Source organism: Pieris napi, chromosome 4, assembly GCF_905475465.1.
Source record: "Pieris napi chromosome 4, ilPieNapi1.2, whole genome shotgun sequence".
NCBI lineage: Eukaryota > Metazoa > Arthropoda > Insecta > Lepidoptera > Pieridae > Pieris > Pieris napi.
In genome coordinates this window covers 5,527,424-5,554,242 of record NC_062237.1, presented here as the reverse complement: position 1 = coordinate 5,554,242, position 26,819 = coordinate 5,527,424, and the positions used below count along the sequence as shown (strand labels likewise).

Genomic DNA, 26,819 nt, shown 5'->3' with positions numbered 1-26,819 from the left:
AAGTATGGTCTCTGCGACCTTTATAAATATTCGCTGATATTGTTGATTTTTTTAAAACACTACAATACATAACATCTGAAGTAGGCTAAAATAAAAATATTCCCGAAATAGACCAATTTATTATGAACAAATTCTTAAAAGGTCGGCGACGCAGTTGCCCATTTTTACACTGTTTTGCCAAAGGATAAATGTCTACTTCGTCTTACAATTTCACAAAAAGAGTTGAATAAACTCTTGTTAAAAAACAAATAAAAAATATTCAAGCGTAAATAATTGCAACATCCTAGTGCCAATTGTTAAAATATTGGTTTTCGATTGGCCGATTGTATCAGAAAAAACCATTGCATCTTGTTTGTTGGGGACTATGTACTGATAACTTAATTTTATGTACCGATACCAATTAATAAATAACAATTACATGGCAACATTCTTGAGCTTTCAACGTTGAGAAAAATGAAGGCTAGTTTCTGATGTAATAAGTACCAAACATTACTAATAAGAAAATACAGTAAATATACTTGGCAACCCACGTTTTAAAATGCGATTTATCGTTTTGAAAGGTAAAGCAACTTATGAAGAATGTTCACCACACCTGTTATTATTTTTTGCATTAGGACTAAATATAGGCAATTGGCATATATATTATAATTTTAACACATAAAATAAATTCCGTCGCAAGATCATATGTATTCTTTTACCAAATTATAACACCTCTATACTGATTGCTCGGAATGTTCTTAATTTGAATAATTTAAAAAATTTAGAAATTTTAACTAAAAATTATACTTTTGATTTTTATCATTATTTCATGGTTTATATTCTTATATACAAACTGAAATGTGTAATATTTAGATTTTTGCACTACAGTAGAACCTCTATAAGTCGAACATCAAGGGAGACGCCAAAAAATTCGAGTTATAGAGTTTTCAACTTATGGAGGATTTCGACTTAGGCGGATTTTGATTCGACATAAAGAGTTTGAGGTTTATTCTTATAAATTTTGCAAAGCAAGCAAACACGTGTTTCCATGAGTCATAAATTTATTATTGTATACTCCTAAAATGTTTTCTAAGAAACAATAGTGTACTCACATTGTCGGCAAGTTCTTAAAGTCGGTAACTTATTTTTGTTCGAACAATAGAGATAATAAATTCCAAATGATCAAGTTGTAAAGGTTGTAAAATAAAACGTTCCTATGTTCGAGATACAGAGGTCAAATTTAATTTTTCGAGTTATAGAGTGAAAATATGTACCAAAATGGCTTGAAGGGACTCGGTGATTATTTCGATTAACAGAGGGTCAAGATTTCAAGTAATGGAGGTTTTGGTGTTTTAAGGGAAGGGAACAAAACATTTTTTCGAGATTTGGAGGTTATTGACTTATCGAGGTTCGACTTAACGAGGTTCTACTGTATTACTAAGTTTTTCAAAATTTAATTATTATATTTTTGTGCTAACTCTACTATAGTCTAGCCTTAAGTTATCTATGACCTAGGCCCAGTATCAGGTAGGGCTACTCATTTAGAACCAAGCATGTGGCTAAGCACTATAAAAGCACTACATTCGCTGTCCAGAGCACATTTGGTCTAACATCTCCTATAACAACTTCAAGACAACCCCATCCCTTCAAAATGTACAAACTGGTAAGAATTTTTTAAATTAAAAATAAATAGCCTGTTCGATATTTAAACTAGTTCGCCAATTAAGCAACACGGTTATAGCTTTTTGGCACTAGATTTTTGAAGTGAAACTTCTTTATCGGGGTTGGAACAAAGTTAGTGTAACATTTTTTCGTTACGCGTCACATTTTTCCGTTACGCGCCATCTATTGAAGTGAAACTTCTTTATCGACGTATGGGAGAAATTTTGTAGCAGGTTACGCGCCATGTTGCTTTTTGAAGTCAAACTTCTTTATCGGCGTTGGAAAAAAAATTACACACATTTGTCACATTTTTCGGTTACGCGCCATCTTTTTCTTGTCCCTACCACGGTTGATCCGAAGAGATTCGAAGCCATTAGTAACAAAAATATATAATAACGATAACAATGATAGTAATACTAATAATTCTATTACAATTAATGAAATTCTGTAATAATCTTAGTACTACATAGTAGTACAGTAATAAGTTAAAATGAAATAATTGTATTTGTATTCATGTCTATGATAATAAAAGCCTTTTGTTAAACTTTATTTAATTTAACTTTATTTAACCAATTTCTGTAAAGTTGCATATAGTAGATCATTTTTCGAAAAATAAGGTCATAAAGAAGTTTCACTTCTTACGTGTGTACACCTAATACACGCACACATTAATAATTTTGATTTTTTAAGTATAACTTTGCAAACAAGTAACTTTTAAACTTTTCAAGTTCCTTATCATGCTTTAAATAATTAATATACCTAAGAATAGTACACCTAAGAAACGTTTATTAATTACGTATAATACGCTGGAATTTCGAATAAGGATAACATCAATCACTCTTCGCCTCAAACGTGAAAGTGATATCGTTGTATATTTTTGCACGCATTAAGCTTTTTTATTGAACTTGACATTCTGACGCGGCAACGACCTGACGAGGTCAACCTCTGTAGCTAGCCGGTAGAGATTTTTAATGCCTTCTCGAGTAGTTACTTAAATAGATAATTCGATTTAAATGCCAACGATAATAAAAATGTAACTCGTATCCTTTCTATATGTTATTTTATGTAAAGTCAGAAGTTGGCAAGATTGTAAATATGTTTGATTTGATTTGATTTTTTTATTCTAATATAGTTTTACCAATATTTTAAAGTGGTAATATATTCCGCGGGGCATAATCTATATATATAAAAATTAATTGCTGTTCGTTTGTCTCGCTAAAACTCGAGAGTGGCTGGACCGATTTGGCTAATTATGGTCTGTAAATATTTGTGGAAGTTCATTCCTAAGGAAGGTTTAAACGGTGCGAACCAAAAATAGGTCCGATCTCTTTGTTCTTATTTAAACATTTCGAATCGAAAGTAGCGCCACAAATATATGTAGGTGACACGAAGTTTACCGGGTCATCTAGTTCTGTAAATAGTTCTATGACTTGATCTTATTTTAAACCCATTACTATATTTCTAGTGCACAGTATTGTCTTTCATAGATGCTGAGTTGGTTTAACTTTAACAGGCTTAGACGTTTTTGCCTATAAGTTTTACCTCCTAGAAGGAATCTCGTATACCAGCGACAAATTCATTAGATAACTCTTCGAAGCGCATACGAATTGTATTAACTATGTTGACTAACATAATCAGTGTCGAAGCTAAGTGTGCATAATTGAATTTGCTTTAGCGCCTAAGTTACATGGTTGTCATCCTACTTGAGCAATTGCCAATAACGTGTCGCACATAGTTAAATTGACTCTTATTGTTAACCGAAGTGAAATAAAGCGTGAACAACACTTATCACGCTCGTGAAGTAACAAGCCTTGTTACTCTATTTAGTCCTTTTCTTAGCGTGGCGAGCCTACCAAACTAATTCAGCCTTGCGATTCTGTAACTCACTTTTCGAACTCTCACAGCGGTTTTCGCAGCGGCGGTCGCGCTCAAATCAGTCGTGAAGCAGTCATTTTATGATTTGGCATTCTGATAAGTGAGTTTGAAAAGTGAGTTACAGAATCGCAAGGCAGGTCTCTTAAGAAACTAACCAATTCATAACACCGTTGCGACTCCTCTGACGTATATTAGGTATTTAATATCAGATAAGCCTTCTGCCTAACACCTCATTACCTTCGAGATAATAAGAATGTGTAGACTACACAACAAAACAATAATTCATGTGGTTTTTATTAATAGAGAAAGTCATTTAAGATAAATGTTTGAGTAATATATAGTAATATATATAGTTCTTCATAGGTTAAAACACAATGCTTACTGCTGTACACGATCTTTTAACTACAATTAAACTATTATTATTTTTACAGATCGTATTCACTGCTTTCTTGGCTGTAGCCGCCGCAGCCCCTGGTTTATACGGTGCTCCTCTCGCTTCCCCATGGGGCCATGGTATCGGTGTAGCCCCCGTGGTCAGCGCCCCGATAGTGAGGACTGCTGTTCCTGTTGCCACCTCATACGCCAACACTGTTAGAGTTAGTAGAAGCATAGTAGAAGTCTTAGGCATTCGCTGATATTGCTGTTTTTCTTTTCATTAAAAAGATAGGTTGTACTAAGTTATAATAAAATTGTATACTTCAGGTGGAATTATTTACATGAAGTTAAAACTTTCCACCATAAATGGGTTGCTTTTTTTATAGTCGTAGCCTCATCTTCGATATACCAGTATATATTTTTAGAGTGTGTTAACTATTCAGTGACAGTGTCTGCCTCATTAGACAAAAATGTTTCGTAAATTTCCATGTATCTATTATATGAGTCAATAATTAAAAATTGCTTACACCAGATCGCCGGCCCAGCTCTCGCAGTAGCCCACGCTCCAGTCGTAGCCGCCCATGGTCCAGTTTTAGCCGCACCTTACGCCCACGGATGGTAAGCCCCGAAACCTTGCCCCACTGCGACCAGAACACCAGGTCTTCGTCAAGCACCGCAACAGTCAAAATTAATTAAGAATTATTGTTAACATCTTAAATGATTCAATTAAATGGTTTATAATGCATTTTACGAGTTTCATTACTCCTAGCCCGGCAAATCAATTTACATAAATAAGCGAAATCAAGGTAAGGTAAGAAATAAGTATAATTTAGTTTAGGATTTCTATTCATCTTTATTGATTTTTATAGTGACCCTAGAGTCCCTAGAGACTCTAGAGATTTATATTACGTTTACTCATACCGGCTTTCCTTATGGAAGGAAAAGATTTAAGGAGTGAAATTAAAGGTATAATAAATTGCGACTACATATTTTTATATTGATTGCTGTTGAAAATATCAAAATATAGAAATGGTACTAGTAACGCCATCTAATGACAGTTATATAAAAATGTATTACTGTGGTCTATTGTATCTATTGTATCTGTGATGTGTTTGATTAAATTTGTCGTTCGTCGCTCTTTGTCACTGCAAGAGATTGCGTTTCATTTTAGGTTATGTGCCCAGCGCACCTCTAAACTTTTGTTAAATGTAGTAATTTTGTGTCGAGAAGTAAGTTTCGGACTTGTTGAAGTTATAATTGTATCGATCGTGTTATCCAGTAAGTTAACTAACGAGGATGGCATCGAATTACATAGTCAACGTGCCCAAACTGAAAGGCAGAGAAAATTACACAGAATGGGTTTTCGCTGCAGAGAATTTTCTAGTCCTGGAGGATATGGTGCATTGCATCAGACCAATACCTGGGAAGAAGATAGAAGCTGCAGAAGATGCGAAAACAAAGGCAAAGCTTATCATGACTATAGACAGCGTCTTGTACGTGCATATCAAGGAAGTCAAAACATCGTCAGAACTTTGGAACAAGCTTAAGTCATTATTTGATGATTCCGGATTTTCGCGAAGAATATCTCTTTTGCGAAATCTTATTTCAATACGGTTGGAAAACTGTGCTTCCATGCAGGCGTACGTCACGCAGATCGTCGAGACAGGTCAAAAGTTGAGCGGGACAGGTTTTAAAATAAGTGACGAGTGGATCGGCTGTCTTTTACTAGCTGGATTGTCGGAGAAATTCATGCCGATGATCATGGCCATTGAGCATTCAGGTATCCAAATTACAACGGACGCCATTAGAACCAAGCTGATGGATATGGAAACGGAAGTTCGGGGTTCTCAATCTAGTGAAATTGGTGGTGCATTTGCAAGTGGCGCACAGAAGTGGCAACCTAAGAAAAATAAAAATGTGTCAGCCGGTGCGCAAAGTCAAGCTAAGTCAAATGTCAAAGTCAGTGGTGGTGCAAAAAGTCATGTCAAATGTTACCGGTGTAAACAAACGGGTCATTACAAGAATCAATGCCCAAATAATGATAATTCAAGTAATCATTCGAAAGAATTGCAACGTAAACAGAGTAATGCATTCAGTGCAGTGTTTATGAGTGGCCAATTCAACAAGTACGACTGGTACATCGACTCTGGCGCGAGTATGCACTTGACGGCCAATGAAAAGTGGATAAAGGATGCAACATACCACGATATGCGGGAGATATGTGTTGCAAATAACGAGAAACTTCAAGTATTATGTTCCGGCGACGTAAATATTGTGACGAAAACTGATCAATGTGAATATGAGATACCAGTGAAAGATGTTATGTGTGCTCCAGGATTGACAACAAATTTATTGTCAGTAAGCCAATTGATCGAGACTGGTAACAGACTTCAATTTACGTCAGAAGGCTGTAACGTGTTTAACAGAAATAATGAAATGGTGGCTATGGCTGTGCTCAGTAACGGAGTGTACAAGGTGAGACTTGCTGACAGTGAAGTGACAAGTTTAGCAGTGTCAGGAGATGTCTGGCACAGAAGACTAGGCCATGTCAATAGCACTTATTTAAATAAAATGTCAATTGCTGTGGAAGGAATGGATCTCCAAGAAAAAGTTGACATAAATAAGTCATCTTGTCCTGTATGCTGTGAGGGCAAACAGTGTCGTCTGCCATTCCCAAGTGGTTCTAGATGCAATGAGTTGCTAGGTTTGGTACACACTGACATTTGTGGACCAATGGAGCATGAATCGTTGGGAGGCTCGAGGTATTTTATCTTGTTCATTGACGACTTCAGCAGAATGATAGCAGTGTACTTCTTAAAGCATAAAAGTGAAGCGCTCAGATGTTTTGCAGAATATAAAGCCAAAGTGGAGAAGCAAACGAGCAAGAAAATTAAAATCTTGAGAAGTGATAATGGGTGTGAGTACTGCAATAAAGAATTTGACTCATTTCTCAAGAATGAAGGTATTATACACCAAAGAAGTAATCCGTACACACCCGAGCAGAATGGTGTATCGGAACGGAATAATCGTACTGTGGTTGAAAAAGCAAGATGCTTATTGTTTGATGCGAAGTTAGGGAAAGAGTTCTGGGCAGAGGCGACACATACTGCTGTGTACCTACAGAATAGAACAGTACTTCCATCATTGAATGATAAGACTCCATATGAAGTCTGGTTTGGTCATAAACCAAATGTGAGCCATCTCAGGATCTTCGGTAGCAGTGTGATGGTACATGTGGCAAAGGCAAGACGTCAGAAATGGGACAAGAAAGCTGAAAAACACATTCTTGTCGGATATCCAGATGGTATCAAAGGATACAGGATATATAATCCAAGGACAAAGTGTATCACAACTAGCCGAGAGGTCATTGTCATGGAAAAGGATAAACATCCAGATATCACTATCCCAATTATTGAGAGTGAGAGAAAGGAAAACTCATGTTCAGTGGGAGACATAGAGGATAAGGAGGCATCAACCTTAGAAAATGTCACCAGTGCGGATGAAACCACAACAACTGATGAAACACTAGGTTTATCGGATGAAGACTATATACCAAGTGATTACGAAGATGCTTCTGATTTGCTGGCACGTCCCAAGTCTACCAGGATAAAGAAAAAGCCAGAAAGGTACAAAGTGACTAATATGTGTGTCTCTGAGGAGTTTGATGATGCCAATGGTTTGTCAATAGAAGAGGCTTTACAAGGAGAAGAAAAGGATCAGTGGTTGTCAGCGGTAAAAGAAGAACTTCAGTGTTTTAAGGACAACGATGCTTGGGAGTTGGTAAATAGGCCTATGAATGGTGAAACTATAGTGAAGTGCAAGTGGGTTCTTAAAAAGAAGTGTGATTCAGAAAATAATGTGCGTTATAGAGCTAGGCTTGTAGCTAAGGGGTGTTCTCAAAAGTACGGTGTGGACTACAGTGAAACTTTTTCCCCTGTTGTGCGGCATACAACACTTAGATTACTTTTTGCATTGTCAGTACAGTTGAATCTAGAAGTTACTCACCTTGATGTAAAAACCGCTTTCTTAAATGGGGACCTGGCTGAGACAATATATATGCAGAAACCGGCTGGTTATGCCTGTTCAGATAATAGTAAGGTGCTTAAATTAAAAAAGGCTATATATGGTCTCAAGCAGGCATCCCGGGCTTGGCATAAGAAGGTAGATTCTTGTATGTTAGTTGATGGTTATATAAAGTCAAAAATTGAGCCATGTTTGTATATTAAAATTGTTGGTAATAGAAAAACTATTGTAGCTCTGTATGTTGATGACATGTTTGTTTTTTCTAACAATAGAGCTGAAAATAAACACCTTAAAACCATGTTAAGTAAAAATTTCCAGTTGAAAGACTTAGGTATTATTAAGGAATGTTTAGGAATGTCTGTAAGTTTTAATAAGGAGAAAGGCACTGTTACATTAAATCAGAAGAAATATATAGTTACATTATTGTCTAAATTTTGTATGACTGATTGTAAGCCAGTAAATACTCCTATGGAGGTCAATTTAAAATGTAAAAAGGAGACTACTGGTAGTAGCCAAAATCCTTATCAGCAGCTTGTAGGGAGCTTAATGTATTTAGTTGTTCTTACAAGACCCGACATAGCATATGCGGTGTCTTATTTAAGCCAATTTAATAATTGTAATACTGAAGAACATTGGCAGTATGCAAAGAGAGTGTTAAGATATTTAAAGAAAACAAAAGATTTAGGCTTAAAATATTGTAAAGGCAACAATAATAACATTGTTGGTTATGTAGATGCAGACTGGAGTAATGATATCAATGATAGGAAATCATATTCTGGGTATTGTTTTGTTTTGTCAGGATCAGTAATATCTTGGAGCTGTAGTAAACAAAAATGTATTGCTTTATCTAGCACAGAGGCTGAGTATGTATCAATCTCAGAAGCATGTAAAGAGGCAGTTTACTTAAGGAATTTACAGAATGAAATTACACAAAAATTGTATACTATTACTGTATTCAATGATAGTATGAGTGCTCAGAAATTGTTATCTAATCCAGTTTTTCATAATAAAACGAAGCATATAGATGTCAGATATCATTATTGTAGAGAAATGATAACTGAAAACATTGTTGGTGTTGAATATATGTGTACATCAGATATGCCAGCAGATTTGCTCACAAAGAGCTTAGGCCCTATTAAACATTACAAACATTTAAATACTCTAGGTATTGTTGAAATATGAATTACTTTTGTTTTGTTTGTAATTTTCTATATTTTGAGTGGGAGTGTTGAAAATATCAAAATATAGAAATGGTACTAGTAACGCCATCTAATGACAGTTATATAAAAATGTATTACTGTGGTCTATTGTATCTATTGTATCTGTGATGTGTTTGATTAAATTTGTCGTTCGTCGCTCTTTGTCACTGCAAGAGATTGCGTTTCATTTTAATTGCCATGAATTAATATTATATATATGAATAATAATATTTATAAAAAAGGCATAAACATTATAATTTGTTTTAGTTTAAATTCAGTTCAAGATATTTTAAATAATATTTCAGGTAGCAATTTGAATCAATATTTTGTTTCTTAATCATATTAATCTTTGTCTTCCAACCAAAAAAAATTTCGCTGAAAATTGAGCCGATGTTTTAATATTATACACCGAGATGTGCTACCAACCAACACTGATAATAATTAAACCATTCATCATTATAGGTTAAAGTTAATAAAGTACTTGTTGTGTCGGAAGGGTCGATAATATAAATTCCTCTTTTAAAGGTTGATAGATGGCGGCGGGTTCTTAATGTCGAGAAATAAATGCATAATTAACGCTTATTGATACAGGTGCATTTTCTTGTATTGTCATGAGTGAATAATGATTGTGTATAAATTGAGGTTGAATCCTTTTATGGTAGAATATATTCCGCATACCGTATATAGGGTATATACTTGTTACAAATACATCAGCAGTTGTTACTTATTATACCGCTCAATACACTTAAATGTTAACGATATCAATACTTTTATAATAATTTGTTCTTACTAGTTTAGTTACTTAACGAATAAATAAATGCAACAATTTCTATGCGCAGTGCTGGCCTGAGGGCTTTAGCGTGCGACCCTCATTCCTGAGGTTGTAGGTTCGATCCCCGGCTGTGCACCAATTTTTTTTTTCCATGTACGCATATATAATAACATTCGCTCGAACAGTGATGGAAAACATCGTGAGGAAACCCGCTTGACCAAAAAAACAGCGCGTGTTAGGCGCAGGAGCCTGATCACCTACTTACCAATTAGATTGACAAATGATCATGAAACCGATTCAGAAATCTGAGTCTTAGCCTTAGCCTTAGCTTATTTTTTGAAATTACAAGGCCGTAAAAAATGTTCAAAATTCTCGTTTAAAATAACAATATTTACGATTTTCATTTGAAAAGAAATTGTATTTTCTTAATTAATATTAACTAGAAAGTTTAAGAGAATCCATGAATTGGTTATTCATAAAATCACAACAAAATCCTTATCAGTATACTACTTAATATACAGATAATTGAATAGGTATTTCCTAGTGGCCACTGTCCTATCATACGGAATGAAAGCCTTCAAGGTCGACGTAAAACCTTAACATTTTGTTTTATCACCGCTACAAAAATAATCCAGAGCATTATCGACTGATCTTATTTTAAAGGACATGAATTATATCATTATTAAATATATTAATTTATCAATACACTAAATGTCAGACGTAAGAACGCAAATTATTTCGTCATTATAAAGACTTTCAGACATTATATTTATATATACATTTTATATATATAAATGACTACTACATTTTAATGCATTGTCCTATTAGTATTAGGTACTCAAATGTTATAATTATAATTATATATAGTTATAATTCCAAACTTCAATCGAATAACAAAGAATGATAGGTTCTGTAAAGTAGGATGCCGTCAATGTGAGTATATAATAAGATACATAATGTAACTATTCATCTTCTAATGTCCAATACTAAAAGGTTTTGACTAACTAATGGATGGTTCGTAAGAGAATAGGTGACTATCAATATTTAATTAATTTTTACTACATATTTACATTACTTGTAGTATATGGGCCACCTAACAATGTATAAAAATACTTCTTCAGTTACTTGCTTATATTCCTACTATTATAAATTCGTAACTACAAAAAACGCAAACTGACTATTAAAGATTTATTATAGCCAAGCCGGTATCAAAACATAACAGGCTATATTAAGTCCGGAAACTAGTTTACCCGCCCCTCACTTGCATGCAAAGAATTGCTTTCATATGATGAGTAACCGACGTGTTGAACTTGACTTTTAATACATTTGGAACTTGATCTAGACCACTGTATAAATACGTCCGACAAGTGGAAGAAAGCATCAGTTTATCTTTGTACCTCAATCTTGAACCTACACAGACCACGATGAACTCGCTGGTGGTGTTGCTTTCCGTGATGGCGCTCTCAGCCGCCTCTCCCTCTGGGCTGGTCTACGGACCGGGAGTGCTCAGCTACTCTGCTCCAACATTGGCTGTTGGCCCATCAGCTGTTTCCCATCAATCCCGTGTGGACATCAAGTCGACTCCAGCTATTGTATCCGAGACAATCACCCCTGTAGCTCGCGCTGCCATTGCTGAACAAGCTGCTGTTGTAGCCGCCCCTGCTGCGTACGCTGGCCCAGTAGCCTACTCTGCTCCCCTGGCTCAATTAGCTTACTCTGCTCCCGCTGCTCAAGTAGCATACTCTGCTCCCGTTGCTCAAGTAGCATACTCTGCTCCCGTTGCTTCAGTAGCATACTCTGCTCCCGCTACTCCAGTAGCATACTCTGCTCCCGCCGCCATTGCTGCCCCCGTCGCCATCGCCCCAGCTGCCGTATCAAGCCAGTCGAGAGTAGACATTAAGACTTCACCAGCCGTTATAAACACTGTAGCCTCCGCTCCATGGTTGAACAGCGTTGCCGCTGCCCCTATTGCATACAGCGCTCCATTCGGGTCCGTATACGGACCTTCTGCTATAGCCGCTGTGGCGCCATCAGTCTTCAGATCTGCTGAAATTGCATCAGTAGCTGTTGCTCCAGCCGTTGCTGCGCCTGTTGATGCCGCCGCTCTTCCAGTTGCCCCCGAAGAAACACCTGAGGTAGCCGCTGCCCGCGCTGCTCACTTAGAAGCTAAAGCTCAGGCTGAGGCCGAGGCTCACTCCATCCACAAACGTTCAGCCCAGTTTATCGCTGCTCCAGTTGTCTCTTCCTACGCTACTCCCATTGTCTCGTCATACGCCGCTTCTCCCGTCGTCTACTCTGCCACTGTGCCGCGTTACTCCACTTACGGCGTACCAGCGCCATACTACGCAAGAGTGCTGTGAACACCATCACAAAAGTGAGAAGTATTAACATTAGAAATTCAAAAAAAACAATTATTTTCAGTTTTTACTTTTCGGTTCAAATGAGATCAAGTAGTACAATAAAAATATAAATAAACAGTAACAATTACAAATTATTTTAATTTCTTTCCGTAACATTAAGACATCACATATAACACAAATATAGCATAGCAATAAGCAGTAAGCATAGAAATGTAATACCTTATTTATTTTCATATGCTAAGCATGAGACAGTTACCTATTTTATCACATTTTAAATAGGGAAGTGCACTAAATACTGAATATACGTCACAATAATCATAAAAGGTATGTGATAATATCTGCACGCAAAAGCATTTTTACCGGTGACGTAAACAAACTCGTATTAGGTATCAGATTGCATTAAGATTACGTGTGGACAGATATGGTCTTTTGTTAAGAAATCGAAACATTGAAGCTATGTCGTGGTTCGCAGTCTACACGAGCTTGATAACACGTGCGACCCGCTTAAAATCTATTAAGTAAAGTGATAAATATTGTATGTATATTAGATACTAGAGTAATTGAATAATACAACGTCCGTAAGAATATTATAATACAGATTTAGCTTTCCGAATGTCGATGCTAAATTTATTAAGGGAGTAGATAAGTTGTATGTAATAACATAAAAAACAACAGCAATTAGTCGCTGTAGTTATTGCAACATTAAATAGGTAATGAAAATAAAAAATACAAATACAAATAACAATAAAACGCGTGCACACTTAAATAGAAGGTTGGCGCCAATCCTCAGCTAATATACTTTTCATTTTTACCCTAATTCCTACTTTTAATTATAAATACCATAGATAATGATTAAATCACAATATTATACAGTATTTATAAAACTTTTCGATCATACTTAATGCCTCGTGTGTACCATTCCCGCCAAAATATGTAAGTTACATACAAACACCGACAATAAACTATAGAGCAACCATAGAGCTTCGAATATCCATAGACAATGTAAGCATTTTAACGCAACAACTATCAAAATATATAGTTTACATGCCTACATATAGCTGCAAATTTAATTTATATAAAAATAAAATATTTTAGATTATGTACCAATGACATTAAGAGCGCGCTATAAGCCAGCAAAATTTATGATTTTACCTGTGCGTCTCCCTCCGCCCGCTTTAGTGACAAACGCGGTCACCGCGGCGAAACGGTCGCGCATATACATATAGTATAAACTCGAGGGCATAAGTATATGCAATACAATTAGATAAAATATTAGTATGTGGTTTACTTAAGTGCCAGAGTGCCGAGTGCCAGATTAACCACGTGGAATGATTAGCCCCATAGCAAAGGGAATACCGCGAATGTAAGCCTACCTAGGCCTTAGTTTATTTTTTTGTAATTGTGCTTTTTAGTTTATTTGTAAGAGTAATCTCTATAACTACTTAACAGATTCTAAAAATTGTTTCGATAATTATGACACTGTCTGTCTGTCTGTTATTTTATATAAGCTAGCAAAAATTATAAGAACGAGTTTTTTCGTCTATTATTTTTAAGTTTTCTCTATTTAGCGACAAATAAAATTATATTGTTATCACGTAAAATAAATCATATAGCTCTCGGCCAAACTGATGTGCGGTAATGCAATAAATTTTTTCTTTATAACACTCGCCATGATTGAATAAAAACGAAATTATACAAAAGTTAGAGGTGAGTTTTTTATTTTTGTATCGGGGAATTTATATTATATTGTATTTTTAATTACAGTCAACTATTGAAATTATAGTGAAGGATCAATACACATTTATTGTTTATAAATCAAACATCACATACCTAAATCAAATCAAATCTACGATGAGTAATTTTGGTTATAGCCCACTCTTTAACATAATATATTAAAACCTCGCAAACAATTTTGATTTATACCTGAATTCAGATTTAAACAATACGAGTAGGTAATATGCTAAATGCCATTCATTTTAGTTATAACGTTACGTGTCACCAACACATAAATATGTTCTTATTAAACTGATAATAAATGTTATTACTCCTACCTGTCAATTACCATAATATGCAGATTCATATAGATAATGAATATTGATGAATTATATCAACTAAGTACAATGCTTCCGCATAGAATAGTTATTAATTGTCTCGATTTCGGCAACAAAAAACTTTAGACGTGTTATTTGATGAAGGTGATTTAGTGGTATTTTTATAGGTGATTAGGCAAGGTACGGTATATAAACTGAGATTGGCAAAAACATATCATCACTTGATCTAATTTCGTTGGTCAGGCAACATACACCATGTACAAGTCAGTGGTTTTATTCTGCGTGCTTGCTGTGGCGGCGGCTAAGCCCTCTTTAGTAGCCCCAGTAGCCTATAGCAATGTGGCCCCAGTTGCGTACAGCGCTGTTGCCCCAGAAGTCTACAATATAGCGCCAGTAGCCTACAGTGCCGTTGCCCCTGTAGCCTACAGCTCTGTGGTGTCGCCAGCTGTTAGTTCCGTGTCGCAACACAGCAGCAGCGTTGTCCATGGGTCTCCCGCCGTTTCAGCAGTCTACGGCGCAGCCTACGCACCAGTTGTTCCCGCCTACTCAACATTGGCCCAGGCTCCTGGTTCCCCTGCTGTCGTTTTGGATCCCGTACACGGTGTACCCTTAGACACACCAGAAGTAGTCGCTGCTCGCGTTGCCCATTACCAAGCTAAAGCCCTCTATTAACAAAATACATTGTTTTAGTTTATGCATTCCCGAAAACCTGATCTTATTGATTACTTCTTGTCAAAATAATTGTTTTGCCTAATTCGAACCTTTAAATAAATGTTTGTATATATTGTAAATATGAATTATTTTCGAATAATTGTTTTGTTACACTTTATCAAAGGTACTGATGAATTTTATTGAAATAAAAGTCTATTGCAAAACACAATTATTTATTTCTAAATCAGAATCGAAAATTCATTTGACTGAGTTATATTAAGTAGTTATACCAAACAGAATATTGAAATTTGAAAATTATAGTTAAATAATTCAGAAGTAATGATTGCTCATAGTAATTTCAAATAGAAAGACTGTAAATACATTAATATTTCTTTATTAATATTTTTTATACAACAGTTATTTCCGTGTTACATTTTTTTTATATAATAACAAGTCAGTGCAGTTCGTTGCTTAGTAATACCCTAAGTGAGGATGTCCGTAAACACCACCATAGTGCCCAATAGGTTTATGAAGTGGTACGAAAGGTGCTACGATTTGTTTAATAACAGGAACCGCAACTACAGGGGATGAATGAACGTCTACTCTTGCTTGGTGTGACACAGCAACGGGAGCAATATGCGGTGCAAGGCCATGCGTGGGGACATAGTAAGGCGATCTCTTCCAAATATGGTGTCCATGATGAGGTAACCCATGTCCAAAAGCATGGCCTTGTCCATATCCATGACCAGCATATCCGTGACTTACATAAGGCACTGAAACTGGCACAGCAACTGTGTGCACGGCCGGTACTGCATAGCCGTGAGACAATACGATAAACGCACAAATACACAGAAGCCTCAACATTATTGATCGTTTGATAGCGCTTGTGATACTCAGAACACTAACACGCCTTGTCAAATCTATTCCTCTTATACTACTATTTGGAGGTGACAGGGCTCAGTGGATAATAATAGATTCGTCACACTCTCTGAACATTTAACAAAAAGACGGAATTTAACTCTTTGTAGGCTGTACGGTGATTAGAAGTATTATTAGATAGGACTAAGGTGACTCACGTTTTTTTATTTCGCTATTTGAGTGTAGACTAAATATCACAAGATAGTAAAAACTCAGAGGCGCATGACAATTCTAGACTCTTCACTTAATTGAATGCGCAATAAAGTATGTTAATTTAATACTAGTTATGTACGGTTAAATAAATTCATGGCATAAAGGCATAACGTAGTTAAATCATTCATAAACGTGCGTGCATCTTTATCAGGCTATTGCCCCTAGTGATGTAACAACCTGTCATCTCCGACCGAGAACTTGAATCACGATCGCGCAATCCTGCGCATCTACCGTTACTTATCTATAAAACCTCGACCTCGTGAGTAACGTAACATCCATAAGATGTTTTTTTGTATTCTGTCTATTCGTTGTCTCCGGCATAGAATGTCAATTCAATTACTATTCGTATACGCGTCGCCAAGAGTCACATCAATCGAGAATTGATATTAAAGTTAATTTAATAACACCAATAATAATTAATAGACCATCGGCCATCGGGCCAACTATGAGGGAAAAGTGATAGTGTTATGTCGTCAATACATGCAGTCTTAACTACAATTGCGTTTACATTTTCATAACTTGCCGTTAAGGAGAGCTTTACAACACCAGATACCTATACATAGGTACATTTCATAGGTAGATACATTTCATAGGGAAAATAATATTTCAAAAGTAAAAGAAAATTTAGATTTGGTTAAATTATAAGAATAATGTATAAGTTGCAAACTATTTGATTAGTGTTAACTATAATTATATTTATTTAGTAGTATCTAACTACAAATTAAACTCTGTGCTGTGTATTTTTGACAGTTTAAATTCCATTTTATCTATTTTTATGGTCATTGATTTTATTTAAAACTGTTTTAATGTTGAATGTTCGAAATTTTTTTAGGATAAATAAAAAAATTCATAAGTTCGCTCTGGTTTTATTAACATCATCTAAAAGTAGTATGTACAATTTTTAGTGCTATTATTGTTGTAGGATAATTTTGACATTCTTTATGTTTTCAGTTGAACTCCGACTGAAACCATAAAGCGTTGGTTTCAGCAAATTACTTGGTATTTTTAATTTTAGTATAAGTGGGTAAGAACTGGGCTGGAGTAGGTGAGAGGGGCGGAGTAGGTTGTGTAAGTAGATATTGCTGGAGTTGACCGCAAGTCTACTCTGGAAGTGTGTGAGTAAGCTGTAGGGGCGATAAAGGGAATGGCCAATGAACGTTTCTTAATATAGTGAGTGTATGCAATGGGGGCATGGGAAATCAGAGGGGTCGAGATAATAGGTGAGGCTGCGGCGTAGGTGGATACCAGGGGAAAACGGGCGTATGTTGGTGCAATGTAGGTAGATGGCACAAGAACAGACCGCTTCTTAATGAAATGCGTCGTGGTAAGTACTGGGGCAGTCCTGTAGAACGGCGAAGTGTAGGCAGTGGTGATTGGCGATGCAGCAAATGTCGTGATGGGTGAAGAGTATGTCGTCCATGGTGATAAGTAGGCTGACGGCGCGATGTAGGTGCTAACAGCCAAAGGTGCAGACCGCTTCTTGATCAAGTGCGTGTAAGCTGGGTATGCGGAGTACGCCAAGGGTGAAGAGTACACGAGAGGTGATGGGTGGATGACACTGCTGGCCTGTTTTGTGATAGTTGTGGTAGCTGGGGATACCACCGTAGAGGTGTAAGTTAGCGGGGCGAATGGAGTAATAAAAGCTCCTGGGGTAGCCACCGCCGCAGCGAGGAGAGCAGACAACACCACCAATTTGAACATCTTGGTCTGTGTTGTTCGGTTGAGGAACTGATGTCGAAACAATGCCTCATATCGTATTTATATAAAGCGATCTCAAAACTAAGGGCGGTCTTAAACCGGTGCAAGAAGGCCGTCCGGGAAGTTGATATTTACTTAACAAGGCCATCGAGAAGCACGAACGGGACCGTTCATCACCGTCGACATGTACTAAATGTCACAAAAGTGTAGCAAATTATAGGATTAGTTTCGGTCTTTCTATTACTCTTATTGTCACGTGTCTGTTTGACACTTACTTGAATTCAATATTCTTATTTCAAATCATAAAACAATTTAAGCTGCATTAAACGTATTGTTAAAGTTAAATTGGTTCGTTTCCTGGCGAACCAATCATTGTTTTTAAGTTTAAGACATAATATTCATGTAAATTGTTTGAGAAAAATCTACAAAATGTGTGGAAATCTATTTGTTTTACAGATCCGTACTCTGAATAAGTAAGTGGTTATTATTATATCACATACATGATTAAATTAAAAAAAATATTAGTAATAATACTATTGTGTGACGATTTAACTACTTCATTTTATAACTTCGAAACTAAAATATTTTTACGCAATTAATTAACCTTATTTTTATATATTAACTAATGTTCACGACCTTGCCTGCGTAAGTCCTTTCCATAATTGAAATAAATAATGCATATTTTTTATCTCAAAAAATTGAATAATTCTTGTAAGTGTTGTAACTGTTCGGGGTATTTGTTGTGTTTCTCCAAGGGAGTCGGTACGGAATAAGTTTAAGGAATTTATTATTATGACACTATCTGGTCAATATATTATTGAAGCCTTGTTGTATGTATAAAAAAAATATAAACGATTTTAAAACAAATGGTGACATTCACCAGTAATAATACTCGGAACAGAGCTAACTTAAGTGTACGACCAACCAGGCTCCAGAAGATTAACCACTCCTTATGTGGAAATTGTACTCGTTTTTACAATAAACTCGAAAAGCGAAATAATCACTAAATAAATTCAAAACTCTCAAACGTAAATTAATCAATGTAGCTTTTTATAAATTTGACGATTATTTAAATGATTCTTATCCCTGGGATTGATTCGCTCCAGTTCAAACAATTTGTATGACTCAAAACTTGGCGATTAAAAAGAGTTACGGAGTGTTTCTTGTCAGTTCTTCTTGCCCGCTCTACGCCCTTGACTTGTGAACTGGTGGTAAATGTAAATTTAGAATCAATTTAATATCTTTTCTGTTGACGTTCATAAGTGCACTTGGTTACCTATATAAATAAAGTTATTTTGAGTTTGAGCTTATAAAATGGTCCCATCATTCAAATGTCTTGCGTTCTCAAGAAAATGTCTTCCAAAAATACTCTTTTTAGGGCCATATATTCTTAATATTTATAGTGTTAAAATAAAATATAATTAAATATGGCGTACTATAAGGCAGACTATAATATAAGATGACGAAGTTTGAACTTATTACTAATTACTAACTTAATTGTTTATTACTAAAATATTTATTTAAAAGTATCTAATAATGTTCTTTAAAAAGAGTTCTTTACATTATACTTACACTTACAAATACAATTTCTTTTATTTGCTGTGAACCTGTTATTATTATATATATATTGTAACTTTATATTTGACTATATCACGTTTCTACTATATATATAAATCTGTTCCCCAATAAATAAATAGAATCGACCAGAAAGCATAAACCAGTACGAGAGTAACGGGCGACCTCTTCTAGGAGACATGAGTAAGGAAAAATAATAAGTCTATGGTAGTGCAAGCGGTATTTAGTAAACATATACAATATATGTTTTAGGAGTGCTAAAAAGCCTGGTTGAAATGGCGAATGGTTACTGATTATAATTGCGATTTATTTTCATAAATTATTTTTTATAAAAAAAAAATATTTACTGCATTTTTACATTACATAATTATTATTATACTATTATTACTTAAATCATATTTTGGGTGGCGAGTATTTCTTTGTTATTTAATAAAATGCACATTGGTTCGATAATCGTTCTTTATAAAGCTCCACAGAGTAACAACTAAAAGTCGCTAAGCAAATAGAATCCAAACAAAAATTAAACGGTAGAATTTACTAGAACGCAGTTAACTCATATCATATAATAGAGATAAAAGAGCTGGCACAAGTTATTTTGTATTTTTTATGTATAATTTTTTTAAATATAAATTTAGGCTTAGATTTTTTCTTAAATATTTGCATTGAATTTGAATTTTAAAATTTTAAGTCATGATCATAATCACCACGCAGTTAATCTACGGACGAAAAGTAGTAACTCAAGTAAGCTACAGGATATCCTTGAGTTCGATATCCATATATTTACTCGCATTCTTGTCAATAGACTAATAAAGTATAAACAATGTCATAAAAAGAAAAAAATAATTAATTAATTACACATTATTTTGTTAGGAGTTTTATTCCAACAGCATTTTGTAGTCTGTAGTAAAATATTTGAACTTTATAGTTTCTGGCAAATAAGTTAAAAAGGGTGATTAGACTCGCTGAAGTCAAAACGGAATATCATGTTTACAATTTTAAGTCAATGTATGACGTATCGAAACCTTATAACAATTTTTATTTCCACTGCTTTTAATTAAAAAAATATGACGAGAATCTTAAACAATTTAAAAAAAAACCTTTAAACAGAATCCATATATATTTTAATTGTAATAAATTGACGCATTTGAACTAGATACAATTGTATTTATTGTTTAATATTCTCTTCAACAAATATGTTGAAGTTGAATATGTTGAAGACGCAATTACCGAACATTTATCCTAAGTCAAGTTAACAAATAGTCCAACTGCCTAAATGTTGAACTTTTGTTCAAGCATTACGCAATTTCATCTTTTATATACTTATAAAAGATTAATCATGAACGTATTCTCTTAATCAGCTATTCAATGTTTGGTCCCTGTAACTCAATTGTTCTCTGTTATTTAATGTTTTATCTCTATATCCAAAGTTTTTATAATCTGGCTTCTTATACAAGAATGTATTAAAGTTTGGCACGTAATTGTAAAAACTCAAGACACGCGCTGTTAGCCGCCAATATTTAGGTCGCTGAAGACAAGTGACGTAGATTTACGAAGAGGCTTGAATTATTCATTTATTAAAACGTGTTACCCTTGTTGCAATATAAATTTATCCATCCTAGTTTTAAAAGTATTCATCTGGCTGTTGGCTATTTCAAACAAAGTATATTAAACCTATTTAAAGAAACAAATCCTAAAAACTCAGTTTTAACATTCGTCTAATAGTTTACGCTGTAAAAAATCAGATAGATGTTTAAATTAAAATAGATTAGTTAAAAATGTATTCGATTGTTTTTACTAATAATGCGGATAATATTTAAGAAGTATTTAATACCCTTTTGCCGTACGCCATCGTTCTATATTATATAACTAGCCGTATCGCGCCCGCTTTGCTGGACGAATTAAAATAAATTTTGTTTCATTATTTTATTTTTTTTCATATTTTTATTATTCTTCTTTTTAACTTCCCGCTAAGAAAATTGAAATATTTCGAAAATCGAGTTTTTAACAGATGTTGACGTTTAGAGGTTCTAGGAAGCCTCCCCGAATGTTTCCGCGGTGAAGTCCGTATGGATAAATTTTCATAAAAGTAAAACAGCAATAAAAAAATGAAGGAACGTTGGAATTTAATAAATAAATAGCCATAAACCATCTAGGAAAAATTACGATACGATCAGTGGTTTAGGCGTGATTGAGCCTCAAACGAAGACCATTTTCATTATATATATATATAGATTATAAATTAAGATAATTAGAAACACAATGCAAAAGTCATCCTTTTTATTAATTGTATATGTTCTTACATACTGCTTTTTCGGTTATTAAAAAAAATTTTATTGCGTTGGTTGCATTTAAATTAAATTACAGCCTTCTCTTTCCATTTTATATGGAATATTTTATATCATATTACACTCTAAGGCATTCCGCTACAACGCAAAATACCAATGTTTATCAAGTTCGCCGCGCTCAATCTATTTAATATAATAAATTGTTTAGGCTTATGTTAATACAAAAAAGATATACAAATAAGGAATCCGGAAAAGGAAACAAGGAGTTATTGAAATCTAATTTAGACTATATAATAGACACACAACACTTCAAAATTATTACAGATTTATCTTTGTAAAAACACCCTTCAATTGCAAATCCAGATTGGATTACTAGTGCAAAAAATACGAGAAACAAAATATGCTCTGATACATATTAAACACACTTTCATGTCAAAATAAAAGTAGTCCTTCTCATGGTCAGCGATGTTTTCCGGCGACGCCCAACTAGTTAAATTATGATGCAAGTATATAAGACGTTTGCTGCGTTCCGACAGCATCAGTGTGAGCACAGGAATCAACACAGACCAACCTATCAAAATGATGAAGCTGGTGGTGTTGTCTTGCGTATTGGCGGCGGCCTCCGCTACGGGTTTGTTTGGGGGTTACTTATCCCCATACGCACCCTTGGCCTACGCCGCACCTTACTACCAGCCCTACAACTACCGGGGGCCACTATCCCTCGCCCCCGGCCAGCCCGCCAACATCTTGGCCGCTGATGGCAGGCCTTTGGACACCCTTGAAGTCAACTTGGATCGGTCAGCTCACCTCACTGCCAAGGCCCTCGACAGTGGTATCCATCTGCTGAAGAAACGGTCGGTCTTCGCTACCCCCCTTATCGCGCCCTACGCTCCTCTCGCCTACGCCGCCCCACTTTTAGCTCCCTCCAACTACCGTGGCCCACTTTCCCTCGCCCCCGGCCAGCCCGCCAACATCTTGGGCGCTGACGGCAGGCCTTTGGACACCTTGGACGTTAACTTGGACCGTGCTGCCCACTACACCGCCAAAGCTTTGAACGGTGCCCACATCTTGAAGAAGCGTTCTGCCGCCATCATCGCCCCTGTCGCTGCTGTGGCTCCCGTGGCCTACGCCCGCGCTCCACTGATCGCTCAAAGCTACGCCTACCCCGCTCCCGCTATTGCCCGGATAAGCCCGTTCACATACGCCGCTCCATACGGTCATTACCTGTAAATAATAACAACACGGCTTCAAAAATGTAAACTGATGTACATACAAACAGAAATATAATATAAAAAACAAGATTTTTGTGTTTTATATGATTCTAATTTAATTATTAATTTATTTAACAACGCTATTTATGCATAATTCACGAAAAATCTGTAACAACATAAATAACTACTATAGAAAACAATTTTTGCTCGTGGGTTGTGTATGAGAAATTATATATTAAGGACACTTCTTGATTTTAAAGTACACCTGACTGACATTTAAACGTCATAAGAGACTGTGTCATCATGTCGTTTTGGTTACAGGAATTTTAAGCAGTGGTGAACGGAGGCCTATTTGTTACACAAAACTGTAATAATTACATACATAAATTAAAATCACCTTCTTTTATAAACATTTTCTCTTGAGAGATGTCAAGTGATGATTGTATTGTAGTATTTGCTGTTTAATCTCTTATAAAGCACGAATATTTATTATTACACATTCCATACTTCGTTGTTATCAAAAGATCTAACCTCTAATGCAGTCATAATTAAACGGATACAAAGGCAAAGGGGCAGAGAATTTCCACGTTGGATTTATCTTTTCAAGTACCATTCTACTTACTAGAAACAAATATTATTTCGCCGAGAATCGAACCCAGAATCACAATCATCAAAAAATTATAGTTTTTAATTACTTATTTTAATTGCTAAAAAACTTTTTTTGGTGTGTTTTATTATATTTACTTAGGTATAATTACTTTCACTAAATAAATTCAAAGCCCTCGTTAAACGAAAATTAATCAACAAAGCTTTTTATAAATTTGAGGATTACTTAAATGATCCAAATCCTTGGGATTGAATTGCTCCAGTTCAAACAATTTGTATGACTTACTATACTTGGCGATTAAAAAGAGTGGCGGAAAGTTTCTTGCCAGTTCTTCTTACCCGCTCTACGCCCTTGACTTGCGAACTGGTAGTAAATGTAAATTTACGATTAATTAAACTTGACGATTCAAAAGTGTACTTGGTTACCTACCCACTTGAATAAAGATATTTTGAGTTTGAGTTTGAGTTTGAGTTTATTTAAAAATCTAGAAAAACCGGATCCGCTTCAGGGTAAAGGCATAAGAAACAAAAGAAATTAACATAGATTAATCATAGTAAGTAACGGTTAGTAGGAAAGATAAAGTTTATGTTTGAAGTCCTTGTTGTGTTTTATGTTATGTCTTAAGTAAAATAGAGTTCAAAAAATTTACTTTCGCAAGCCTGCACCCCAACAGTCCAGTTGGCCATCATTTCTAAAATGTTGTTGGAGCGGCAGCTCCAGTCCAAGACATCGTACCCGACACACCAGGGACGTGCACCGCTTTAGCATTATTGCGAAAGAGCACAATCACACGCCTAGCAAACATTTCTGATGCGGTGCACCCGAAGACCGTTGCATAGGTAAAAAGTAGTGCAATATTCTTCGAATAGTGTTATTTTTACGTTAGAACATGACGTCTAAGTGTAGGTATATAAATATAAAAATTGGGGTCAAAAAAGATTTTTAAGATTTAAAGTACAATCTATTTATGTTCCTATGAGTGAAGCGCCAGTGCTGCATCCCCCCTCAGTATTTACACAATGTACACTGCATATATTGGAGCACATACAGTTAAGGAGTTTTTTGAAGATGTTCGGTAAATGTACACTTTTAACAGTATTAGAGGGGGGCCTCATAGCCTAGCGGTCTTATTAAGTGGCAGCTAGGTGAGCGGTACCGGGTTTGATTCCCGGTTCGAGGGCAAGTTTTAATTTAATTTAAATTTGTTCTCGGCCTTTGGGAGGGTTGTGCGGTACCGGGCGAGTGCTTAAACCGTACATGAGGAGACGGTCTATCACACGGTTTCTAAAGACAAGCACGAAATATAAAAAATCCTATACTTGACGCTGGCTAATGCACAAATCGTGCCAGAGCCATTAAAAAAAAAAATCAGTATTAGAAAATGCCTTCGATGCCTATAAACTGGATACAATAACTGTTTCACCTAGAATCAAACCAGAACATTACGCTCGTAGTAAAAGCAATGTTTGAATAAAAAATATGTCTTATTAAATTAAGTAAAGCGTCAATAATCGTAATTTTTTTTATACATTCATTGTGTTACCGTAAATAATAAATGATGATTTAGTTTTTAAATTGTTCCTGACTATACTGGACTGTATCATCTTATTCATAAAAAAACAAAGGATTAACTACGCCTATACTAGGCAGTAAAGGGACATTGGAAATAGGACACCTAAAATCACACAAATTCCCCTGGAAAATAACTCAAGATACGTAAATAGAGCACAAAACCACAGACTAAAATAAATTAATAAGTACTTATATGGAAACCGTGTAATAACATATCTGCTGTTTTTGTTTCTTTTAAATATCAATTAAATCTTTATCATTAATTCCAAGTATAGGTATGTAAACTTTATTATCGTCCAAATAACGAAGTAAATAATTATTTCTTCTACCTAAATTAAATAATAATATTATTTCTAGTAGAATCTGACTAATTTCAAGCCTTTCGGCAATTTTGGTTAATACTGATTAAAGTTTATTTGGAACATCTGAAATGGCAAACACTGGTTTCCTTTTGATCTTTAGTAATATTCTTGTGTATTTCCTTATATTTAATTAGATCTAACTTCAAATTATAAATTTATAATATGTATTTCTTTTCAACTAAACCAAAGCAATACACATTTTATTAACTACTATGACAGAGGTTTGATTAATATAATTAAAATAATTAATTCATTGTTTACCACTTTTTGATTACTTCAAAAAATTTTCATCAAAGATTTTGTTTATATCGTAAGTTTACATTACCTGAATGTTTTAGTTATTATTTTATAGACCTAATATGCAATACTATTAAATAACAATTAAATTATGAACGTACATAGTACATATAACATTTGCCGAAGACTCTATTACATGGCGTATATATATACTTCTCGTAGCTGTTTTACTGTATGTAAATACAATAAACATTGCAATTATATAAATTTAGACCTTAGTTATCTAGACTGGTCAAGTTTGATCGAAAAATGGGCCTACCGAGTAAGTGAACTTTATAAATAAATAATTCTTATCAAAAGTAGTCCATTCACGGTCAACAATATTTTCCGGCGACGCCCGTCGAATTAAAACGTCGAAATAAAGTATAAAAGACCATTTTACCTTTCAGCTGGCATCAGTGTGAGCACAGGAATCAACACAGACCAACCTATCAAAATGATGAAGCTGGTGGTGTTGTCTTGCGTATTGGCGGCGGCCTCTGCTACGGGTTTGTTTGGGAGTTACTTATCGCCATACGCACCCTTGGCCTACGCCGCACCTTACTACCAGCCCTACAACTACCGGGGGCCACTATCCCTCGCCCCAGGGCAGCCCGCCAACATCATAGCCGCTGATGGCAGGCCTTTGGACACCCTTGAAGTTAACTTGGATCGGTCAGCTCACCTTACTGCCAAGGCCCTCGACAGTGGTATCCATCTGCTGAAGAAACGGTCGGTATACGCCGCGCCTTTCATTGCACCCTACGCACCTTTCGCATACGCCGCTCCCTTCTACACTCCCTCCAACTACCGTGGTCCACTTTCCCTCGCCCCCGGCCAGCCCGCCAACATCTTGGGCGCTGACGGCAGGCCTTTGGACACCTTGGATGTTAACTTGGACCGTGCTGCCCACTACACCGCTAAGGCCTATGAAGGAGCCCACATCTTGAAGAAGCGTTCTGCCACCTTCCTCGCCCCGGTCGCTGCTGTATCTCCCATTGCCGTCGCCCGCAGTCCACTGATCGCTCACAGCTATGGCTACGCCGGACCAGCTGTTGCCCGGATAAGCCCAATCTCATACGCTACACCTTACGCTCATTACTTTTGAATCATCAACGAAATTATAAAATGCAATAAAGATGTTTAAATAACCAA

The 26,819-nt window shown here is 35.6% G+C and overlaps 5 protein-coding genes across 5 annotated transcripts; 4 read left to right on the top strand and 1 right to left on the bottom strand.

Moving 5' to 3' along the window:
• Nucleotides 1-1,615: 1,615 nt before the first annotated feature.
• LOC125048885 (calphotin-like) lies at nucleotides 1,616-12,376 on the top strand. The gene is made up of 4 exons (XM_047647838.1): nucleotides 1,616-1,642; nucleotides 3,948-4,112; nucleotides 4,424-4,510; nucleotides 11,223-12,376. Exons 1-4 carry the CDS (start codon nucleotides 1,631-1,633, stop codon nucleotides 12,243-12,245), a joined length of 1,287 nt encoding a protein of 428 aa, XP_047503794.1. The 5' UTR covers nucleotides 1,616-1,630; the 3' UTR covers nucleotides 12,246-12,376.
• Nucleotides 12,377-14,501: 2,125 nt separating this feature from the next.
• LOC125049081 (cuticle protein 2-like) lies at nucleotides 14,502-15,171 on the top strand. The gene has a single exon (XM_047648167.1). It carries the CDS (start codon nucleotides 14,552-14,554, stop codon nucleotides 14,966-14,968), a length of 417 nt encoding a protein of 138 aa, XP_047504123.1. The 5' UTR covers nucleotides 14,502-14,551; the 3' UTR covers nucleotides 14,969-15,171.
• A 1,757-nt stretch (nucleotides 15,172-16,928) lies between these two features.
• On the bottom strand, nucleotides 16,929-17,827 carry LOC125049076 (pupal cuticle protein G1A-like). The gene has a single exon (XM_047648161.1). It carries the CDS (start codon nucleotides 17,777-17,779, stop codon nucleotides 17,090-17,092), a length of 690 nt encoding a protein of 229 aa, XP_047504117.1. The 5' UTR covers nucleotides 17,780-17,827; the 3' UTR covers nucleotides 16,929-17,089.
• Nucleotides 17,828-22,151: 4,324 nt separating this feature from the next.
• On the top strand, nucleotides 22,152-22,924 carry LOC125049078. The gene has a single exon (XM_047648162.1). The coding sequence runs from the start codon at nucleotides 22,216-22,218 to the stop codon at nucleotides 22,864-22,866; it is 651 nt and encodes a 216-aa protein (XP_047504118.1). The 5' UTR covers nucleotides 22,152-22,215; the 3' UTR covers nucleotides 22,867-22,924.
• A 3,137-nt stretch (nucleotides 22,925-26,061) lies between these two features.
• On the top strand, nucleotides 26,062-26,819 carry LOC125048779. Its single transcript, XM_047647660.1, has one exon. It carries the CDS (start codon nucleotides 26,122-26,124, stop codon nucleotides 26,770-26,772), a length of 651 nt encoding a protein of 216 aa, XP_047503616.1. The 5' UTR covers nucleotides 26,062-26,121; the 3' UTR covers nucleotides 26,773-26,819.

Coding starts and splice junctions, on each gene's coding strand:
- LOC125048779 (XM_047647660.1), top strand. CDS start 26,122: ATGATGAAGCTGGTGGTGTTGTCTTGCGTATTGGCGGCGGCCTCTGCT.
- LOC125048885 (XM_047647838.1), top strand. Junction 4,113..4,423: donor CATACGCCAACACTGTTAGA/GTTAGTAGAAGC, acceptor TGCTTACACCAG/ATCGCCGGCCCAGCTCTCGC. Junction 4,511..11,222: donor CACCTTACGCCCACGGATGG/TAAGCCCCGAAA, acceptor TTTGGAACTTGA/TCTAGACCACTGTATAAATA.
- LOC125049076 (XM_047648161.1), bottom strand. CDS start 17,779: ATGTTCAAATTGGTGGTGTTGTCTGCTCTCCTCGCTGCGGCGGTGGCT.
- LOC125049078 (XM_047648162.1), top strand. CDS start 22,216: ATGATGAAGCTGGTGGTGTTGTCTTGCGTATTGGCGGCGGCCTCCGCT.
- LOC125049081 (XM_047648167.1), top strand. CDS start 14,552: ATGTACAAGTCAGTGGTTTTATTCTGCGTGCTTGCTGTGGCGGCGGCT.